Raw genomic sequence first — 20,398 nt, 5'->3', positions numbered from 1 at the left:
AGTGAGAGATGCAGTGAGAGGAGCAGTGAGAGGAACAGGAGCAGTGAGAGGTGCAGGAGCAGTGAGAGGAGCAGGAGCAGTGAGAGATGCAGTGAGAGGAGCAGGAGCAGTGAGAGGAACAGGAGCAGTGAGAGGTGCAGGAGCAGTGAGAGGAGCAGGAGCAGTGAGAGATGCAGTGAGAGGAGCAGGAGCAGTGAGAGGAACAGGAGCAGTGAGAGGTGCAGGAGCAGTGAGAGGAGCAGGAGCAGTGAGAGATGCAGTGAGAGGAGCAGGAGCAGTGAGAGATACAGTGAGAGGAGCAGGAGCAGTGAGAGATGCAGTGAGAGGAGCAGGAGGAGTGAGAGGAGCTTGAGCAGTGAGAGATACAGTGAGAGGAGCAGGAGCAGTGAGAGATGCAGTGAGAGGAGCAGTGAGAGGAGCAGTGAGAGGAGCAGGAGCAGTGAGAGGAGCAGGAGCAGGAGCAGTGAGAGGAGCAGGAGCAGTGAGAGGAGCAGTAGCAGTGCGAGATGCAGGAGCAGTGAGAGATGCAGTGAGAGGAGCAGGAGCAGTGAGAGATGCAGTGAGAGGTGCAGGAGCAGTGAGAGGAGCAGGAGCAGTGAGAGATGCAGTGAGAGGAGCAGGAGCAGTTCCAACAAAGTAAAATTAATTAGCAAAAAGACTGAAACAGTACTTTCTTTTAAAACACACTCAAATAATCGGTTTATTTACATCTTTAAAAAAAAATGTTTTTGAAATAAGTATTTTATGCTCATGTCTGCATTTAATTGAACAACAATGCAGTAAAACAGTGATATTATGAAATATATCATTACAATTAAAAAGTTAATTTTTGAGTTTGAATATATTTTGAATATTTGTGATTTATTCTTGTGATGGTATGTCTTCAGAGTCACATGATATTAATATGATGATCTGATATTCAAAAACAGATTACCAGAATAGAAAGTAGCATTTATTACTCACAAAATGTATTATTTTGTACAATTTCAAAGCATACTTGCCTAATTAAAGTATCAGTTTCCTAAAAAAAAAAAAAAATTCAAATGGTTAATCTTTAAATGGTAGGGTGTATATATATATATATATATATATATATATATATATATATATATATATATATATATATATATATATATATATATATATATATATATATATATATATATATATATTTTTTTTTTTTTTTTTTTTTTTTTTACAATTAAATGTCTGATGACTTGATGACTTTTGGGGAAGTTGTGGCCTAGTGTATGATCCCTAACCCTAAGGTTCAAGTCTCGGGCCGGAGATCACAGTGAGATTAATCTAGATCAATCTAGATTAATCTATGCCCACCACTAATATATATATATATATATATATATATATATATATATATATATATATATATATATATATATATATATATATATATATATATATGTGTATATTGCCTTTGTATAAAACTTTGCCTATGTCTATCAGAAAGGAAAGTTTTTTTATAATGAAAACATTGGAAACACCTCCCCGTCTGTTTCCTCGTGTGAAGGGGTGGGTGCATAGACGTCTGCTTTTCTCTCAGTATCACAGCTTAATTCACTCTTACACATACAAGCACTGAGATGGCAGCTGACCAGAGAAAAGAACCAGGCGTTGTGGTAAATATGCCTAACATACTGGATTTTATTCATTACAATTGCAACAGAGAGCTTTTTAATTTTGCATCATTACTTAGTGGTTTTATTTTTGCATTGCTTTTTGCATTTCTACTTTTAGTAAACTTTATATGGACCATTTTATTTCTGTTCTGTCTTTGGTTGGTTTAGATTAAAGACAGCTGGTCAGGTTACAGTTTGGAGCTGTTTAATTATCCTGAGCATTATCGGGGTGATCTGGAGTGTGTGTACATCCCTCATGGAGTCATTATGAACAGGTAAACACGCTGCTGGACACAGAGCACCTCCATAGACAATTGCTGTACAGCTTTTCTAAACTTAATAAACGTGTGAGATTCCATGGATCTTTTTGTCAGGAGAACAAAACTGAGGAGCAAAATGTTTATGAAGAATAAGATATCAATGATAACTCATTGTAAAATTTCTGTTACTTAAATATGCCTGGCATTTTGTATTGAAATGAATACATAAAAAATGCAATATAGAGAGTTTATGTTCTCAACTATTCATTGTTTAGTCTTGTGCTTTCTTAGCTCCACAATCACATTCCAAAGAATTTTGGGTTGCCTATTAACTTCATGTGACCCTTAAATCTAATTTCTGACATCACATGACCTCCTCACACATACACACACACACACACACACACACACACACACACACACACACACAGAGAGTTTGTGACATTGTGATCTCATGTGATTTGAAGGATTGAGTGTCTGGCCAGAGACATCCTTGAAGACATCGGACATCATGATCTGATGGTTCTGTGTGTTCTGAAGGGAGGATATAAGTTCTGTTCGGACCTGGTGGAGTCCATTAAAGCTCAGAGCCGCAGCGCCAACAGAAGACTGACCACCAGAGTAGAGTTCATCCGCTTCAAGAGCTATATGGTGAGGAAGCACAGCGATCATAAGCATAATAGCCAAAACTATTTCTGTTTGATAGCAGAGTGCTCAAATCCACAACACATCTGTTTAAAGTGTTCAGAGTTTAGTTCACATAAAAACACACCCCTCAAATCCCCATTAGCTCTTTTTTAAACCCAGAAATGACCAAATAATAATAATAATAATAATAATAATAATAATAATAATAATAATATTAATAATAATAATAATAATAATAATAATAATAATAATAATAATAATAATAATAATACACTGCAAACTAATATTTTGTAAACACCAAGTGTCAGTGATCGTCTGTGATCAGCAGATGGCGCTCAAATTCTATGTGCATGTTATTCAGAAAAGTGCGTGCATGTGCTAAGAATAACATATTTCCATGCTACTGTACTATTTCTGCTGTGCACAGTAAATGTATTGCCCAAACGAAAATGCTGGAATACGAGGATGATATATGATTTACTACATTAGCAAAAATATAAAGTAGCATTATAGGCATAAAAATATATTAGGCATTTGGTTATTGGATAGAATTCATTCATTCATTATTAGGAATAGATCAGTGCATCAACATTAGACAAATTAACGGTGTATTCTTGATTAATTGTTTGACTGCAAAAAAATCAAAATAATAATAATAATAATAATAATAAATAAAAGTGAGTTAATTTTCATGCAAATTTTCAGAGAATGAATGCATGAATGCTCTGTCCCCAACATAAGTTTGGGTTTGAATATTTAAGACAATGGACAATCCCCAAAACAATAAAAAAAAAATAAATAAATAAATAAATGAATAAATGCTTGAAATGCAATAAACTGAAATAATATAGATAAATACAATATATATTAAAAAAGTATATATATATATATATATATATATATATATATATATATATATATATATATATATGATTATTATTATTATTTCAGATACAGTAGTGTCTAACTTGATATAGCCTAAAAAACAAAAACAAAACAAAAAGTTAAGTACATTTTTTTTTTTTTTTTAACAATAAAACACACAACAAAATTACTGAAAAATGGAATACACAGACAGAATCCTCTCTGAGAATACAGTAAAGGTCCAATTGTTCTGTCGTGGATGGATGGGTCTTCATAGCCGGCTGTTTTACTCATGGGCTCCTGAGGAGCCTCCAGTCCATCAGCCAGGGGCTCCACTTCCTGTCTGAAAACAACCAACCCTGAACATTAATCTCAGGCACAGAAGAGCCACTTCACCCCTTCACAGAAGATCTACTTGACCCTGAGCAGAGGACGCAACCCAATTGTCTCATCAGACAAAAGCAGCTTCTGTGGGGCGTATGGCAGTTGCTTGTGTTCGTGGTGCTCTTGTCTATAGAGACTGTATGTGCCCATCATATGTGCTGACAGGGTCACAGCAGGGGGCTTTTAACGTCTGTCTCTGTGTTTTCCCCACTGTGTGTTCTACAGAATGACAAGTCCACTGAAGATATGCACATAATTGGACCAGATGACCTCTCTGTGCTGAAAGGCAAGGTATTGTTCCATTATTATTGGTCATAAGAATGCATTAAAATAAAACAGCTGTATAATAATTATAAGGCACTATTGTACATACACAGTTTAGGGTTAGTGATTTGAACAAACCCAGATTGCTAAAAAAAATGAATGAAACCTCAAATCATATGGTGGCTAGTTGAACAGAGTTGGAATTTCTTTTCCTAGGGTATGTTTACATGACAATTATTGTACTAAAGACAGAAAAGTTCTTTGCATTTTTGAAAAGTTTAATGTACATTCCTATCGGCTAAACACTTATGTCTGTGCATGACGTCACAGTTTTCTCACATTCTCTTTTTTGTAGTTTACACAGTGTCAACAAAACAAACGTTTCAGTGCATTAGTGAACTGTCTGAAAGAATCAAACAGAATCGCAGACCATGTTTTGCAAACGTATTTGACTGAATAAATCAATAGTGATTCATCCAGTGCTTCTGCTTTCAAACAGAAATCTGCTTTGTTTTTAGAAAGGTGCTTCATCCCTAGTGAAAACTATATATTAAAAAAAATATTTTAAATACATTTATTTCATGCTAAGTAAACTACAAATACATTTACATATTTATGTGCTTAATATAAATACCCTGTAATTGTGCTTTTAGTATAGTAAACTGGTTAACTTAAAATCTGCTAAATTGGAAAATAAACTACTTTTTGCACTTAAATTGTGCTGATGTAGTTCTGAAGCCCAGCTAAAGATGTGCTGAAGTATATTTGATTGTGCTTAATCATTGTATGTAACTTTGGTCAAACTTTATTTTAGGGTCCAATTCTCACTAGTAACTCACTATTGACTTTTGCCTAAATTAACTCCTTATTTGCTGCTTATTAATAGTTTATAAGGTAGTTGTTAAGTTTAGGGTATTGGGTAGGATTATGGATGTCATGCATTATATGTACTTTATAAGCAATAATAAACAGCCAATATGTTAATAATAGACATTCTAATGAGCAACTAGTTATTAGTGTGAATTGGACCCTACTAAAGTGTTACCGTAACTTTTTATTTTGTGTGTGGGGGGGGCAAAATGTTTTGCAATCTCTAAATTCTGACACTTTTTCTATGTGTTTTCCTCCCAACATGCTACACAGAATGTCTTGATTGTGGAGGTAAGTGTGTGTGTGTGTGTGTGTGTGTGTGTGTCAGGGATCTGCAAGAAATGGGACCCAAATGCAGAATGAGCAGACAAGGGTATTTTATTAACAAGATGAAGACTGGAACAGCTGGGGAATTTGCAGTGAAACAGTTCAAACAGACGGGCAGGGCAGACAATACGGGCAGGAGGGATGACCACTGAGACAGTCCAAGATGACCACGGGCCCAAGCACAGAGTAGGCAGCTCCAGAGGAAGGGCCAGGTAGACACAGGAAACCCGTAGCTTCAAGTGAAACTCCAATGTCACCAGACTAGTCGCCAGGTAGAGACTCACAAGATCAGAGACTTGACGTGAGAGAGGTGAGCTGCTTCCAGGCAGTGGGGTTCAGTGGCCAGGAAATCTGAGTGGGGCAAGACAGGACAATACACAAAAACAAGACTAGACTCAAATGAAAAACACAATTGAAAATAAAGAGTAAACAAAAAGGCAAAATAAACAACACTATCCAAATAAATAAATCAGAGTTTTAAACAAAAAGCCAAGATCCAAAAAGGAACTGCACTCTCAAACTGAGTAAATGAAACCCTAAATCTAAGGGTAAAAACAAAAACTAGATTAGGATGTGGACAATCAAAAAACAAGAACTAGATAGAACTAAAAGTCAAAAAGTAACCAAGGATATTGATTAACTAGACAAGAGATCAATAACAACTTGAGCAAGATCAAAAGGATCAATTCTGGCCCAAGAAACCAGTAAACACCAAAAACGAACCAGCAGAGACACAAGGAAAGAAAGCCCAATATATAGTGCAGTACACATGAGGATCAGGTGAAAACAATCAAGCAGACAAGGGCTAAACAAGAGGGTGTGACCAGGGGTAACAAGGAGGTGGGACAAGAGGAGCACGTGCCAGACATGAACAAAGACAGAACCATGTGCTTAGACACAAAACAAACAAAGAAACATGGAACAGAGACAAGATGGACAGGGCTGTCAGGGCAGGATCCTGACAGTGTGTGTGCGTGTATGCAGATGCATTCTTTAAATGAACAGAATAATTGCAAATGATATTCTGAAAGCCTGATCATGGAAAAAGAATTAAAAAAAATTAAAAAGCCAGCTGAAATAAAAGTACAAGAGAGAAGCAAACAGAGTTATTTTATGAACCATGGCACATGTGCAGGGTAGTCTGGTTTCTTTCTGGAAAACAATAGAGTAGAAAGGTATTTTCCTTTCAGATCAGATTTCACAACAGATATTTTCCAGTCTGAAATCACCCGTGTAGATCACTCCATCACATGTGCTGTTGCATTAAGTACAAACAGTGCTGTTGATCTTTTTTCCCCATAACCCCAGTCAGTTTTGTTAACTTTTATATTCTCTCATTAAAAGTTGTGTTCTGTTCTTCTATACTGTATGGTTCATTTGTAAGTTAAACACTAATTTTCTCTCACTCTGAAAAATGAGCTCTGTTATAAAAGGCATCATAATAAAGCTGCACTGTAGAGATGCTGAGCTGTGTAGAGCTGTCAGAATGCATTGCAGTGAGCTCAGTGAAAACTGAAAGATGGAGGACAAAGTGGAGATGGATGCTTTCAATGTGTGTGTGCATCTATTTATTTATTAGTTTATTTATTTGCTTTAATCATTTTGTTTTGCATGGATGAATTCAATTGGACAAAAATGACAGTGAAGACATGTATAATGTTAAAGATTTCTATTTCAAATAAGCTGTTCATCTACATTTTTGGTTTATCAAAGAATCCAAAAAAAAAAAAAAAAAAAAGGTATCATGATTTCCAAAATAAAAGAGCAGGACAATTACTTTCAAATGATAACAATAAAAATGTTTCTTGAGCACCAACTCAGCATTTTAGAATGATTTCTGAAAGATCATGAAACACTAAAGAAAACTTTTCTATCACAGAATACATGTAAAATATATTCAAATAGAAACGTTATTAAACTGTAAGAATTAGTACTCTGCATTTATCCCAAACAAAGTGAATATACAGACAAACACAGCATGAACTCCCCCCTCCTACAATCCATGCCGGAACAAGACTCGAACCCACAACCTTTGGGTTATGAGTCCAACTCTCTAACCATAAGGACATTAAGACTTCTTTAACTACTCTTAAACATTAACTACTCTCAGCAACCACAAATTCTGATATACCGTTTATGCTAACTTGAGTATTGCATCGTTAGCTTCGTAACATCAAACTCTTTTGAAATCAGTTCAATTCATGTGAAGAAAGAGATTGTTATGGTTCACAAAATTGCTCTCTATGTATAGTACAAATAATAATTTATAAGCAAACCCACCTGCAGAACTCCACTGGAAGACAAAATGTAAATAGCCAGCTTATTAGAACAGAGCTTTTGTCTCATGTAGCACCACATATCCATCCCAGTGTAATCTTATATGAATTAATTTCCTCACAGGCAATAGTGGACACAGGAAAGACCATGAGAGCCCTTCTACAGCACGTGGAGACTTTCCAGCCCAAAATGGTTAAAGTTGCAGGGTGAGATCAGAGGAATTACTTTAAACCAATGTAAGAGGATGCGCAGCCTGAGAATGAATCTACAAATCTAGAGGGGCAGATCTTGACATTTTCATTATTTTGAATGAGATCTAATGGAGGTTAGGAGTGTTTTGTCAGCGATGTTAATGTGTTCCTGCGTCTCCTCACTCAGTCTTCTGGTGAAGAGGGTTCCTCACGGGGCGGCGGAGCTCCCAGACTGTGAGTGTTCAAGGGTGCTTTAACACTACTTCTGGCCGGCAGAAATGAGCCGTGATATTGCGTTGAATCACAATAAAACACAGGGAATAGAGTGATTATTTGAACATGACTGTGATTAGAGTGATCTGGTTATTTATGTTTTTTTTTTTTGCAGATGTTGGATTTGTCATTCCTAATCGTTTTGTGGTGGGTTACGCTCTAGACTACAATGAGTACTTCAGAGACCTCAATGTAAGATCACGGCTCTATTTTAAATAAATAAAACAGCAACAAAGACAAAAACTGACAAACTGAAGAGAACCACATGGCTAGATATATACAGAGGTAAATGAGGAACTCAACCAGTCACAGGTGAATACAATCAGAAACCATGTAAACATAATTAGTAACTATGGAAACAAACTCAAACATAGGGAGAAAACACAGGCAGACAGAATAGAAACCATGGAACAGAAATATCTTTCAAAGTAGTCTTAAGACCCAGTTTCACCAAGGATGATTGCTTTAATGACAACGAAAACTATAAGGTTTTAATTTTTGTTCTAATTCTATGAGAATAGGGAAGTCCACATCACAGCTATAACAACAACACAGGAATGATGCATTTTAAATGTATGCATTTAGCAGACACTTTTATCCAAAGTAACTTACAATGCATTCATGCAAAAAAAAAAAAAAAAAAAAAAAAGTTACATAACATGTTCCCTGGGAATTGAACCCACAACCTTTTGTGCTGCTAACGCAATGCTCTACCACTGAGCCACAGGAACATTAATGATGCAATTTGAATCATTTAAAAAGAGCTTGAGAATTTAAAATGACAGTTTACACTTATAATAAACATAATGGTGTGTTGGTGTGGATGCCAATATAATTATCATTGTATTTATTATAGTTACCGTTCTTGGAGTGAACAAGCCTTTAAACAGGTATAACATGGCATTTATTTCTGGAGCCACAGAAAAAACACATTGTAATGACAAATCATAACATTAATTTTTTTTTTATTTTTTTTTATTTTTTCTTGAGAATTGGTGGCTAATTTGTCTGAATTTGTAAAATTTCATTCATACTTTTTTCTACAATCAGCTTACGGCCCTTCATGCTCACTCCTCCTAAAATAGGTTCAGATGATGTAGATATGCCATTTATCAGTTGAGCCCTTGGAGTAGCCCAACTTAACAACATTGACTGAATTTTGGGCAGGACTACATTCAAATGCATCCAAATATAGCACAACCAGTAAACTATAGCCAGTAACTGTAAAAAAAAAAAGGAAAAAAAAAAGGAATATATATATATATATATATATATATATATATATATATATATATATATATATATATATATATATATATATATATATATATTCTCACAGTTATATTAACCTGCAGCTTGAACGTCATCACTGAGCACTGAGTGGGACTTGGTGAACATCCAGATTAATTCTGGCATACAGCACAGCATTTATCTTTCCTAGAAACTCTAATCAGCATCACACATCATAAGTAAAAGTCCCTCCTCCAGCTGTAAATATGATGGAAAACATATTTCTGTCACACAGAAGCAAACATACTTCTACAGCTTTATTTTCTGCTTCATTTATCGCTTGACTCACGTAAACGATTTCTTCCCCTTCACAGCACATCTGCGTCATCAGTGAGACGGGGAAGCAGAAATATAAAGTGTGACAAAACTCCTTTCAAGAGGAATGGACATTTCTATTACCATAACAGATGAAAACCTCGTTGTGACAAAAGATTACTGTAACACATGCTGAATTATGTTTGAAATATAATATAATATGTTTTGCATGTAAGTCACATTGCAATACTAACATGATATGATGTGGAAAACAGACTTACTGTGTGTCATTTTATATGCTGTGTCAGTTTAAGAGCCCAGCTGTTCATTTTTGTCCTCTTAGAAGACATTTGTTTAAGAGAGCATCCATGCCACTGAGGACATCTCACGCTTGTGGGTTTGGTGATAACAACTGTTTTTCCTTCTTTTGGTTTAAAAAAAAATAAATAAAAAATTCTGAAATTTCGATAGCTTCTTTAAATACAATATCAGTGCTTTCTTCACTGTTTTTTGCAATGGACATCAGGATGTAGCATCATATTTCATCTGTTGAGGAGACATTGCAGATCAATAGTATAAGTTTTACATCCACCCATTCTTTAAACTGTTTGTCCTTTAAAAGGGTGCATGGATACTGGATTCTATCCCAGAGGTTTGGCATTAAAACATGCTTATCTAAAAAAAAAAAACAGACAGTTTATACACTGATAATATTAAAACCACTGAGATGTGAAGTGAATAACATTGATTATCTCATTACAGGCACACCTGTCAAGAGGTGGGATGCATTAGGCAGCAAGTGAACTGTCTGTTCTTGAATTGCATTTGTTAGAAACTGAAAAAAAAAAAAAAACATGTTGTGGGGTGTTCCCGATATGCAGTGGTTACTAGTATCTATTTTAAAGTGGTGCATGGAAGGAGATCTAACCGGTGTGAGGGTCATGAGTGCTTCAGGCTTATTGATGCACATGGGGAGCAAAGGCAGGCCAGTCCGGTCCATTCACACAGAAGAGCTACTGTACTTCAAATTGTTGAAAAACTTAGTGCTGGCCATAATAAAAATCTCAGAACACACATTGCATTGCAGTTTACTGTGTATGGGGCTGTATAGCCACAGACCGGTCAGAGGGCCCATGATGACCCCTGTTCACCACAGGAAGTACCTACAATGAGCAAGTGACAAAACTGGACCATGAAGCAGTGGAAAAAGGTTCCATGGTCTGATGGATTACTCTTACTTTTTGATCTGGTGGATGGTCGGGTGCATTGCGTTGTTTGTCTGGGGAAGCGATGGCAGCAGGAAGCATGATGGGACTATGGGAAGGAGGCAGGCAGGCAGACAGAGGCAAGTACACCCCTTCATGGCAATGGTCTTCTCTGATGGCAGTGGCCTCTTTCAGCATGATGTACCCAGACACACTGCAAATATTGTTCGGAAATTGTTTCAGGAACATGACGAAGAGTTTAAGGTGTTGCCTTGGCTTCCATATTCCCCAGATCTCAATCTGACGGAGTATCTCTGGGATGTGTTGGACCAACAAATCCGATCCATGGATGCCCCACCTTGCAGCTTACAGGACTTAAAGGGGTCATACAGTATGATGTGATTACATTTTTTCTTTCTCTGTGGATTGTTACAAGATCCTGGTGTAGAAAAAAAAAAAAAAAAAAAGATCTGTAGTTGCAAAGACTTAAAGTCTCAAATCCGAAGAGATATTCTTTATAAAAGTTAAATCAACCACTCCTACCTAAAACGGCTCATTCTAACACACCTCCACATGTCTCCACATGAAAATTAGCATAACGTCGCCCCAAATGTTCACGCAAAGAAAGAAGGCGTAACTTTTATTTATTTTATTTTATTTGATAACACACACTGTGCGATTGTCACACATATGAATGAGCACCAATTTGCCTCCAATTTCGGGCATTTGTCTGTGATTTCAACAAAACAGCTAGTGGAAATAATGTAGAGTGTCGCCTTAAACCTAAAAACTGATACATTTCATTGATTGTCTCGCCTTGTTTTCTTTATAACCGAGTCCTGATGTCTTCTACAGAGGACGTACAATAAAATATACAAAAGAATAATGTCAAACAAACAAAAACACATAAATAAATGTATGCCTTCAGCTTGTTCTGTTGGGCTCCAGAAGGATGTATTTGCTCACTATAAAGGGGCACGAAATAAAGAACATCTAAAAAGCCCTAAATAAAGATGATTTAGTACGCACTTTTTTTCATAGTTTGGCTGGTCCGGCAACTTATAGTCAGGTGCGACTTGTTTATCAGAATTAATTTAACATGAACCAAGAGAAATGAACTAAGAGAAATGAACCAAGAGAAAACATTACCGTCTCCAGCCGTGAGAGGGCGCTCTATGCTGCTCAGTGCTCCTGTAGTCTACACTGAAAACATAGAGCGCCCTCTCGCGGCTATGTTTTCTCTTGGTTCTTGGTTCTAAATAAATGCAACTTATAGTCCAGTGCGACTTATATATGTTACTTCCTCATCATGATGTATTTTTGGACTGATGCGACTTATAGTCTGAAAAATACGGTATTAGAAATTGCTGTTGAAACTTGGATGACACTATTTTCCCAGTGTCTTGCCTGGGGTTTGACCCCTTTGTCAGTGGACAACCAGACAAAACTAACGTGAGGGCTTGATTTACTTTACAACCTGCTGTGGTAATCTCACATCTCAGACAAGCATTGAATTCACTGGAAATTTAGTGCGCTAATACAGAACTCAAAGCTGATGTTCCCTGAGAATTTCTGCTCATCTGCTTTGGATCTGCTGTCTTACAGACAATCCGCTTGAAAAGTCTAGCTCTTGAATTCAAGTAATAAGCAAAAAGGGATGCAAACACCTCCAAGGGCATTAGATAACACAACCAAGGCAACCTTACAATGATTCTTATACAACATCATACGCAATTATTTGCACTAATCCACTATATCAAGAAATTAGTATTTTTTTTTGAGTCTGGTTATAATATTGTACTGCATGGTTGGTTTAAAGTGTCAAGTGCGAGCTGTTTGTGCCTCACACCGAGCTTTCCATGACTCAGTCTGGGCGCCAGCCGGGTACAAATGCCAACAGTCTCCATCTGCCATCAGTTACTGCACCTCATGGCTGGAGAATGCAGTTTAAACATGATTTCTGAGGATATCAACCTTACACAAATCAAAAATATATGGGAATATACTTGAAAATATAATGCAATATAGTAAATAAAATGCTTCACTGTATGGGAAATAGTGTTTAATATACACATGCACCATGTATGGATATAGATACATTTAGAAATATATAGCAATGAAGACAAAAAAGAAGCTAATTTTTAATAAAACAAGGAAAAATGTTTTTACTGAAAATAAATTAGACAACTGGAAGTCTTGTTAAAGTCATGGCAACACGGTGAGTATAAAATCACTATAAGATTGTAATTTTTTGTAATTGTGTACAAATAATGCACATACATAGCACATATATTCTCACAAACGTGTGTGTGTGTGTGTGTATAACACAAAAACATTTTATCACATGAACATCTTTATTTTATAAAATGCTTTATTGAATATAAAATTACATACATTACGTATTTTCTCTATGTATTACTTAATATATTTTAATATTTTACACAATATATAATCAGTGTTAGGGAAATTACTTTGGAAACCATGCAGGGATAAGCTTACAGTAGGACACAACATTAATAACTGTCAGACTTTCAAAAAGCTTCATCTCTTGAATTAAGATTATAATAATTTCATTCTGAAGCACAGCCATCACAAAATCAGACTTTAGTAGCTCTTTCTACTTCGAGATCGTTCTGAGGTTTTGAAACCAGGTTTAAAATCTTGACAAGAAATAGTACATGCTAATAAAAGAAGTATCCAGAGTTAATTCTGTAAATGTATATACATTTAATAACTGAATATATGGATTGTTAATATCTAAGTAATATATTTTCTTTCTGTATGGGCTGAAAGCTAAGTCAGTAGGAAAACATGGAAGAGCAGGCCAAAGAAAAGTGCTTTATATGCTAACAGAAACTACGCTGAGAGCGATTTGTGGTTTTAAAATGCAGCTTAGTGCAGTTAAAAAAAAGAAGAAGAAAAAAAAAAGTAAAATCTCCTTTCTATACAGTACAAGCTTAGGTGTTATGGTCTAAATGCCCGTTATATAAGTGAAGGATTAACAGAGCACTCTTGGCTCCGGCTAGAGTATCCAATGTATAGCTACAGATTACAGAGGAAGAAAATCCACCTTTTGTCCCCCTGAATAAAAGGCATTTTGGGTCTATGAGACAGAACTGACAAAGTCACTCTTTGTTGGCTTTGCTGTGACTCGCTTGCTCTTATCAAACATCAGTACTTAGGAACGGTTAACTTACCTAGCCGATAAACCACACCTCTGTGGGAACCTGGCCGCCTCTGTCCCAGCAGCCTAAACTTGTTCTGATGAATGACAGACAAAGAGATGGGTGAGTCTCTCAAGCTGGGTCTCTGAGGTACAACATCACCAGAGGAGCATGGGATGAAAAAGACCACGTACAAAAGACCTAATAATGAAATATATGCCATGGGACAGATGCTACAATTTCATTTCTAAATAGGTGCCAGTGGCCTGGATTTGTGGGTTGAACCAAATGATTTGTGTTGAGGCTACTGTATATGTCATAAGCTTACATTCTAGCATTTTGTGAAAGTAGAAAATTGGGTGAATAAACCGAATGCATATCACAGCTTTGTCATCATTTTAACGATTAAATCATTTTACTGACATATTGTATAATTAATGTGATGTATTCATTTAAAGGAACCAATTCACCAATTCGTTTGAACCATCACTAAGAAGAGCTACTAGAATTATAGCTCTTAATTAAAAATACATTTATTTGTCCTCTCCTAATATATATATATATATATATATATATATATATATATATATATATATATATATATATATATATATATATATATATATATATATATATATTTATTTATTTATTTATTTTTTTCAACTTCTAAAAATCTTGCATTCATTTCGTACATTGCACATGCATGAAAATCTTGTTTTAAGCATGAATTTTGAATTATTTATGTTTGTAGGATGCATATGAAGATGCAATATCAATCAATCCATTTTACTCATAAACCCGTTGAAACATCAGGATGTAAATGTTAATTCTGTGATTATAAGTGGTGGACCATTAGTAATATGGCAGCAAATAGAATTACTGCTGGTCAAGTGCCAAAGCGTGAAGAGCAATGGATGAAAACTTTTATTACTCACTTTATCAATATAATAGTAATAGTATTGTGGCTGTTCTTGTTTTATCAACTAGGAGCAAATGCTTCTAAACCTTATATTGTCTCATCAATAGTGCACCAGGCCTTCAAACAATAGGAGAAAAGCTGCTCTTTGAGATTCAGCAGCCTTTTATTTCAGAAGGGGTCACAAGAGTTGTCCCATTGTTCCTGATGCATTGTGGTGGAAAGAGGCAAACAAAACACTGATGCCCTCCATTGCTTTTGTCCGAAAGCTTCACACTGCATCCATGCTCTATGCACTATAATGGAGTGTGAGAGTGGAAATGGTCTTTAAACCCAAAAAGAATGTGTTGGAATTTTAGACAAATTTTGATAGAACTGTGAGATTCTCACTGAACAGATGCATGAGCGTCTGGTTATGGCACATGTTAAAGATTTATTTTGGAAGGAAGTGTGAACACAACAGTATGGGGGTTTAGACAGCATACAAATCTGAGCATATCACTAAACTGCATAATAATTAAATTCCAGGTAAAATCAGCTATCATAATGTCAGCCAGTCAAGTGTGCTCAACTTGTGTTAGCATTCTAGCCAGTAATATTGCCAACACTGCTTTGAAGAACTGGATTTGTTTAATAATGATTACATAAAATACTGCCAAGAACTAGTGTTTGGAACAAACCATTGGAAGAGGAACTAATTATTTTAATTAAACGAAAAAAAAAAAAGAGAACTAAATGTTTACAGCATGATCTTAATGATATCTCTAAAAAATGTACTGCTGGTAGTAGAACATCGTTGCATATCAGACTTTAGAAACAGTTTCTGAGCCACTGGACTAGTAGTGAATTACACAAGCACTCACAATCCGCATTAATAAATAGTGACTGTAAGTAATTGAGCGGAGAATGCATACGCATGTGCCTCTTATGTAAGAAGAAATCCGGTTTGTTGAAGTGGACAAGCTTATTTGAATATCGCATACTACTGGACAACAGACCGGCGGGCAGTCAGAGGGGGCGGGGCTTATGAATGAACGCCAGTCAATGTAGCAAATGTATTTAGCTTTGGGGAGTCCGAGTCTGTCAGCGAGTCGGTCGTTCGAACGATTCGTGAACCGATTCACCAATGTCTCCGAAATACTTTTTATTGTTTCTGTTTAAGTAGGCTTTTAGTTAGGTAATACTAGGACTGACTGTAACTATGTTATTGATAAGGTTAAGTGCTGTGTTGTTCATGCTATCTAATGGGAATTTATGTTGGAGATTAGAGTTTTTATTGTTACATTCATTGTTAGGCTGCTGTAAAATCACATTGACATCTTCAAACAAAACCCTTCCAAAGGTTTATTATTATTATTATTATTATTATTATTATTATTATTATTATTATTATTATTATTATTATTGTTATTATTATTATTATTATTTTTTTTTTTTTTGGTGATTTGGCTACTTATTTAAAGTTACAGTTTTGTTTCAGTAGGCCTAACCATAACTATATTGACTAGCCTATTTTGTCAGAGACTGGTTACTAAGGTAAATTTGGTAAGCGCCTATCTTCAGCTTCCTTTCGAGATTGAAATGTGGAGTGAATTGTAAAGTGATTTAAAAACGCTTTAAAAATAGGTTCAAATGAATAAAAAAAGAACCGATTCAAAAAGAACGACTCGTTCGCGAATCGGACCTCACTAGTATTTGTCGCGCCGACAACTGGATGTAACCGATCAAAGTGTTCGCGTACAAATCGTTGATACAGACGTGCGCTGCGTTATAAACGTTAGTCATTCTTCGCGTCCGTCCGAACTGTTGTGTTCTTTCACTATGAAGCTGCTCATCTGTCTATGGAATATACTGTAAATCATCTCTGGTCGATAGATTGAAAATCGATTGCAACGCATCGGATATTTGGATATTAATCGCTTTGGCTGAGAAACGATGCATTACGATTCATGGTCACCTAATAACTGGAACAGGTAGGTGTTTTATAGACTCTCTCTTTCTTACTATTGTAATATTGTTGCCGTGTCAGAAATAAAAGAAAACATAGGCGAGATGAAGATGGTTAGATGAGATCAAGATGATGGTTTTATGATTGCATGTTTACTAACCACAGTAATAAACAACAACAGTAAACACCCCTTGTTATCAAACATGCTGCATGTATGTAAACGGCAGATTTTTCAGATCATGGGAGCGCATTGTGTTAAATCGGGACTAACCAGCTGCTGATTCAGATATCTCTCTGAAATAGCCTGCCATAGAAACACATGGTGTACAGAGAACTGGACTCGATATGAAATGGTAGTTAGGGCAGGCGACAAGCTCGCGTCTGAACACCGTGGCGTTCTAAACAGGTCACATAATAATTCTGCTTGATTATCTCAATAATATAGTCTGACAGTAGTCTAAAACTCACTATCGGAATATTGCGTGAAATTACCTGTTTTCTGCCCTGCAGTTTTAATTTGCTCTATAGCTTACCATTCTCTGCTGTGCATTTTCATAGTTTACCTAACTGTACCTACTCTATTTATACTCCACTGTACAGGTGCTGGTGATATAATTAGAATATCATCAAAAAGTTTATTTATTTCACTAATTCCATTCAAAAAGTGAAACTTGTATATTATATTCATTCATTACACACATGCTGATTTATTTCAAATGTTTATTTCTTTTAATTTTGATGATTATAACTGACAACTAAGGAAAATCCCAAATTCAGTATCTCAGAAAATTAGAATACAACTTAAAACCAATACAAAGAAAGGATTTTTAGAAAATTTGGCCAACTGAAAAGTATGAGCATGAAAAGTATGAGCATACACAGCACTCAATACTTAGTTGGGGCTCATTTTGCCTGAATTACTGCAGCAATGGCATGGAGTCGATCAGATGTGGCACTGCTCAGGTGTTATGAGAGCCCAGGTTACTCTGTTAGTGGCCTTCAGGTCTTCTGCATTGTTGGGTCTGACATATCGCATCTTCCTCTACACAATACCCCATAGATTTTCTATGGGGTTAAGGTCGGGCAAGTTTACTGGCCAATTAAAAACAGGGATACCATGGTCCTTAAACCAGGTACTGGTAGCTTTGGCACTGTGTGCAGGTGCCAAGTCCTGTTGGAAAATGAAATCTCCATCTCCACAAAGTTGTTTAGCAGCAGGAAGCATGAAATGCTCTAAAACTTCCTGGTATACGGCTGCTTTAAACTTTAAACTGGAGTACATGCAATGTGGATTGTGTGCCTCTCCTCTCTTCCTCCATACTCTGGAACCTTGATTTCCAAAGGAAATTCAAATATATACTTTCATCAGAGAACATAACTTTGGACCACTCAGCAGCAGTCCAGTCCTTTTTGTCTTTAGATGCTGTCTGTTGTTCAAGAGTGGCTTGACACATAGAATGCGACAGCTGAAACCCATGTCTTGCATACGCCTGTCTGTAGTGGTTCTTGAACCACTGACTCCAGCTGCAGTCCACTCTTTGTGAATCTTATGCTTGGACACATACCTCTGTAAACAACCAGCCTCTTTAGCAATGGCCATTTGTGTCTTTCCCTCCCTGTGCAAGGTGTCAATGGTCGTCTTTTGGACAACTGTGAAGTAAGCAGTCTTCCCCATGATTGTGTAGCCTACAGAACTAGACTGAGAGAACATTTAAAGGCCTTTGCAGGTGTTTTGAGTTAATTAGCTGATTAGAGTGTGGTACTAGGTGTCTTCAATGTTGAACCTTTTCACAATATTCTAATTTTCTGAGATACTGAATTGGGATTTTCCTTAGTTGTCAGTTATAATCATCAAAATTAAAATAAATAAGCATTTGAAATATATCAGTCTATGTGTAATGAATTAAAGGTCCTGTTTTTCGCGCTTTTTTGAAGCTTTGATTGTGTTTACAGTATCAAATGTAAGATGTGTTCATGTTTTGCGTGTAAAAAAACACAGTATTTTTCATACAATTCACCTATCTGTATACCGCTGTTTTCACTGTCATAAAAACGGGCTGATGACTTTCTTGTTCTATAAAGTCCCTCCTTCAGAAATACATAACGAGTTCTGATTAGGCCAGCGGTTCCTGTGTTGTGATTCGACAGCAGCTGAGCGCACGCGGCCTTCCTGGAAACACAATTGGTCTAGTTTTGGAGTAGTTTTGAGAAGCAAGTGGGCAGGAGCATGTGCTGGAGATGCACTTATAATCACAGGGGCGTTTTTACTGATGAGATGCGCATGAAATCGCATTCGATTTTTTTTTGCACAGTCCTAACATCTAGTTAACAAAGCTAAACAGTGTTGCCTTTTGTGTAATAAGTTACAGAAACTGTTAAATGCACCAACTTATATAATAAAAATACACCTACCGGTTGTGGTCCATAAACAACGTCTTCTCCAGACAAAGAGGGAACTGCTCCATCTTTCAGGAATAATCTTTGTCAAAATTGGGCATTAAACTGATTGAGATTGAGGAGGCTGTCCTCAGCAAAATGTGCTGCACATAGTTTTACTTGTGGATTATAATTTTCGGGAAATTAGTTAAACATAAATTGTAACCATTAATCTCCAAGTACAATGTCCCTGGGAAAACCAAACAAAGATGTTTGGACTCAGAGATAAAAAATAACAGCGTTTCGACGACATGGCGACAAACACAAACGCAGCTCTTCCTTTTTTCCGTCGGAGCGCACAAAGGCCACGCCCCCCTTTTTGCATATTCATGTGCGCGGAGGTTAGTCAAAAAACTGTTTTAGTGTCGTCATTACTACAGGAACTAGCCGGCTGTAGTCCAAACGGATCGTTTTTGTAGGTGAATACTGTTAAATAAAATATTTTGCTTGGCATTGAACTTTGAGCTTTAGAATTTTACAGATATTATTTATACTCTAACAATATTACACACTAACTAAAGTTTAAAACATGGGATCAAGAACAACGGGACCTTTAATATAATATACAAGATTCACTTGGAATGGAATTAGTGAAATAAATCAACTTTTGGATGATATTCTAATTATATGACCTGCACCTGTATATTTAAATTTATGCATTTAGCAGACGCTTTTATTCAAACCAACTTACAGTGCATTCAGGCTATACATTTTTACTTATCATGTGTTCCGGGGGAATCAAACAATGCTCTACCAATTGAGCTAGAACACAATTTTATATTTAGATTTATATTATCTGTTAATAAACAGAAAATGCTTTGAAGAATGTGTTAGCTAAGGAAATAGATGTAAATGCATTCAAATACAATTCTTTATTATGCTACTTTTCAAAATTGTTCTGAATAAAAATTTTAATTTAAATATTCAATATTGGAAAGGCCTGTTGATAACTGTTGACTGGAGATATCCTGTGTAACAGGCGACAATGTCACACTTTATATGTGTCCTACATATGTTACCTCTTCAGTAACTTTTCTTTGGTCGCAGGATCTTACAGTGGACGGGGATGAAGAAATCGGATGGTGTGGATTAGATCACTGGGATTATATTACTACTTTGATTTTTCTCATCTCAATGTTGGGCTCCACAGGACCTCTGCCTTTGTGCTTTGAAATGAAATAATGGCAAC

General features: G+C 36.2%; 1 protein-coding gene and 1 long non-coding RNA gene across 2 annotated transcripts in view; one reads left to right on the top strand and one right to left on the bottom strand.

Annotated features, from left to right (window-relative positions):
* Positions 1 to 18,987, bottom strand: part of LOC127946135 (uncharacterized) — a 229,990-nt gene extending 211,003 nt beyond the window's left edge. The window contains exon 1 of the long non-coding RNA XR_008151018.1: positions 18,792 to 18,987. This is a non-coding gene — a long non-coding RNA (uncharacterized LOC127946135). The remainder of the gene's footprint in view (positions 1 to 18,791) is intronic.
* On the top strand, positions 1,547 to 10,008 carry LOC127946132 (phosphoribosyltransferase domain-containing protein 1-like). The gene is made up of 9 exons (XM_052542445.1): positions 1,547 to 1,637; positions 1,806 to 1,912; positions 2,365 to 2,548; positions 4,019 to 4,084; positions 5,201 to 5,218; positions 7,655 to 7,737; positions 7,910 to 7,956; positions 8,111 to 8,187; positions 9,600 to 10,008. The coding sequence occupies exons 1-9, from the start codon at positions 1,602 to 1,604 to the stop codon at positions 9,645 to 9,647; spliced, it is 666 nt and encodes a 221-aa protein (XP_052398405.1). The 5' UTR covers positions 1,547 to 1,601; the 3' UTR covers positions 9,648 to 10,008.
* Positions 18,988 to 20,398: the final 1,411 nt, after the last annotated feature.

This window comes from Carassius gibelio, chromosome A24 (genome assembly GCF_023724105.1).
Source record: "Carassius gibelio isolate Cgi1373 ecotype wild population from Czech Republic chromosome A24, carGib1.2-hapl.c, whole genome shotgun sequence".
Taxonomy (NCBI): Eukaryota; Metazoa; Chordata; class Actinopteri; order Cypriniformes; family Cyprinidae; genus Carassius; species Carassius gibelio.
This window is presented reverse-complemented; position numbering and strand designations above follow the sequence as displayed.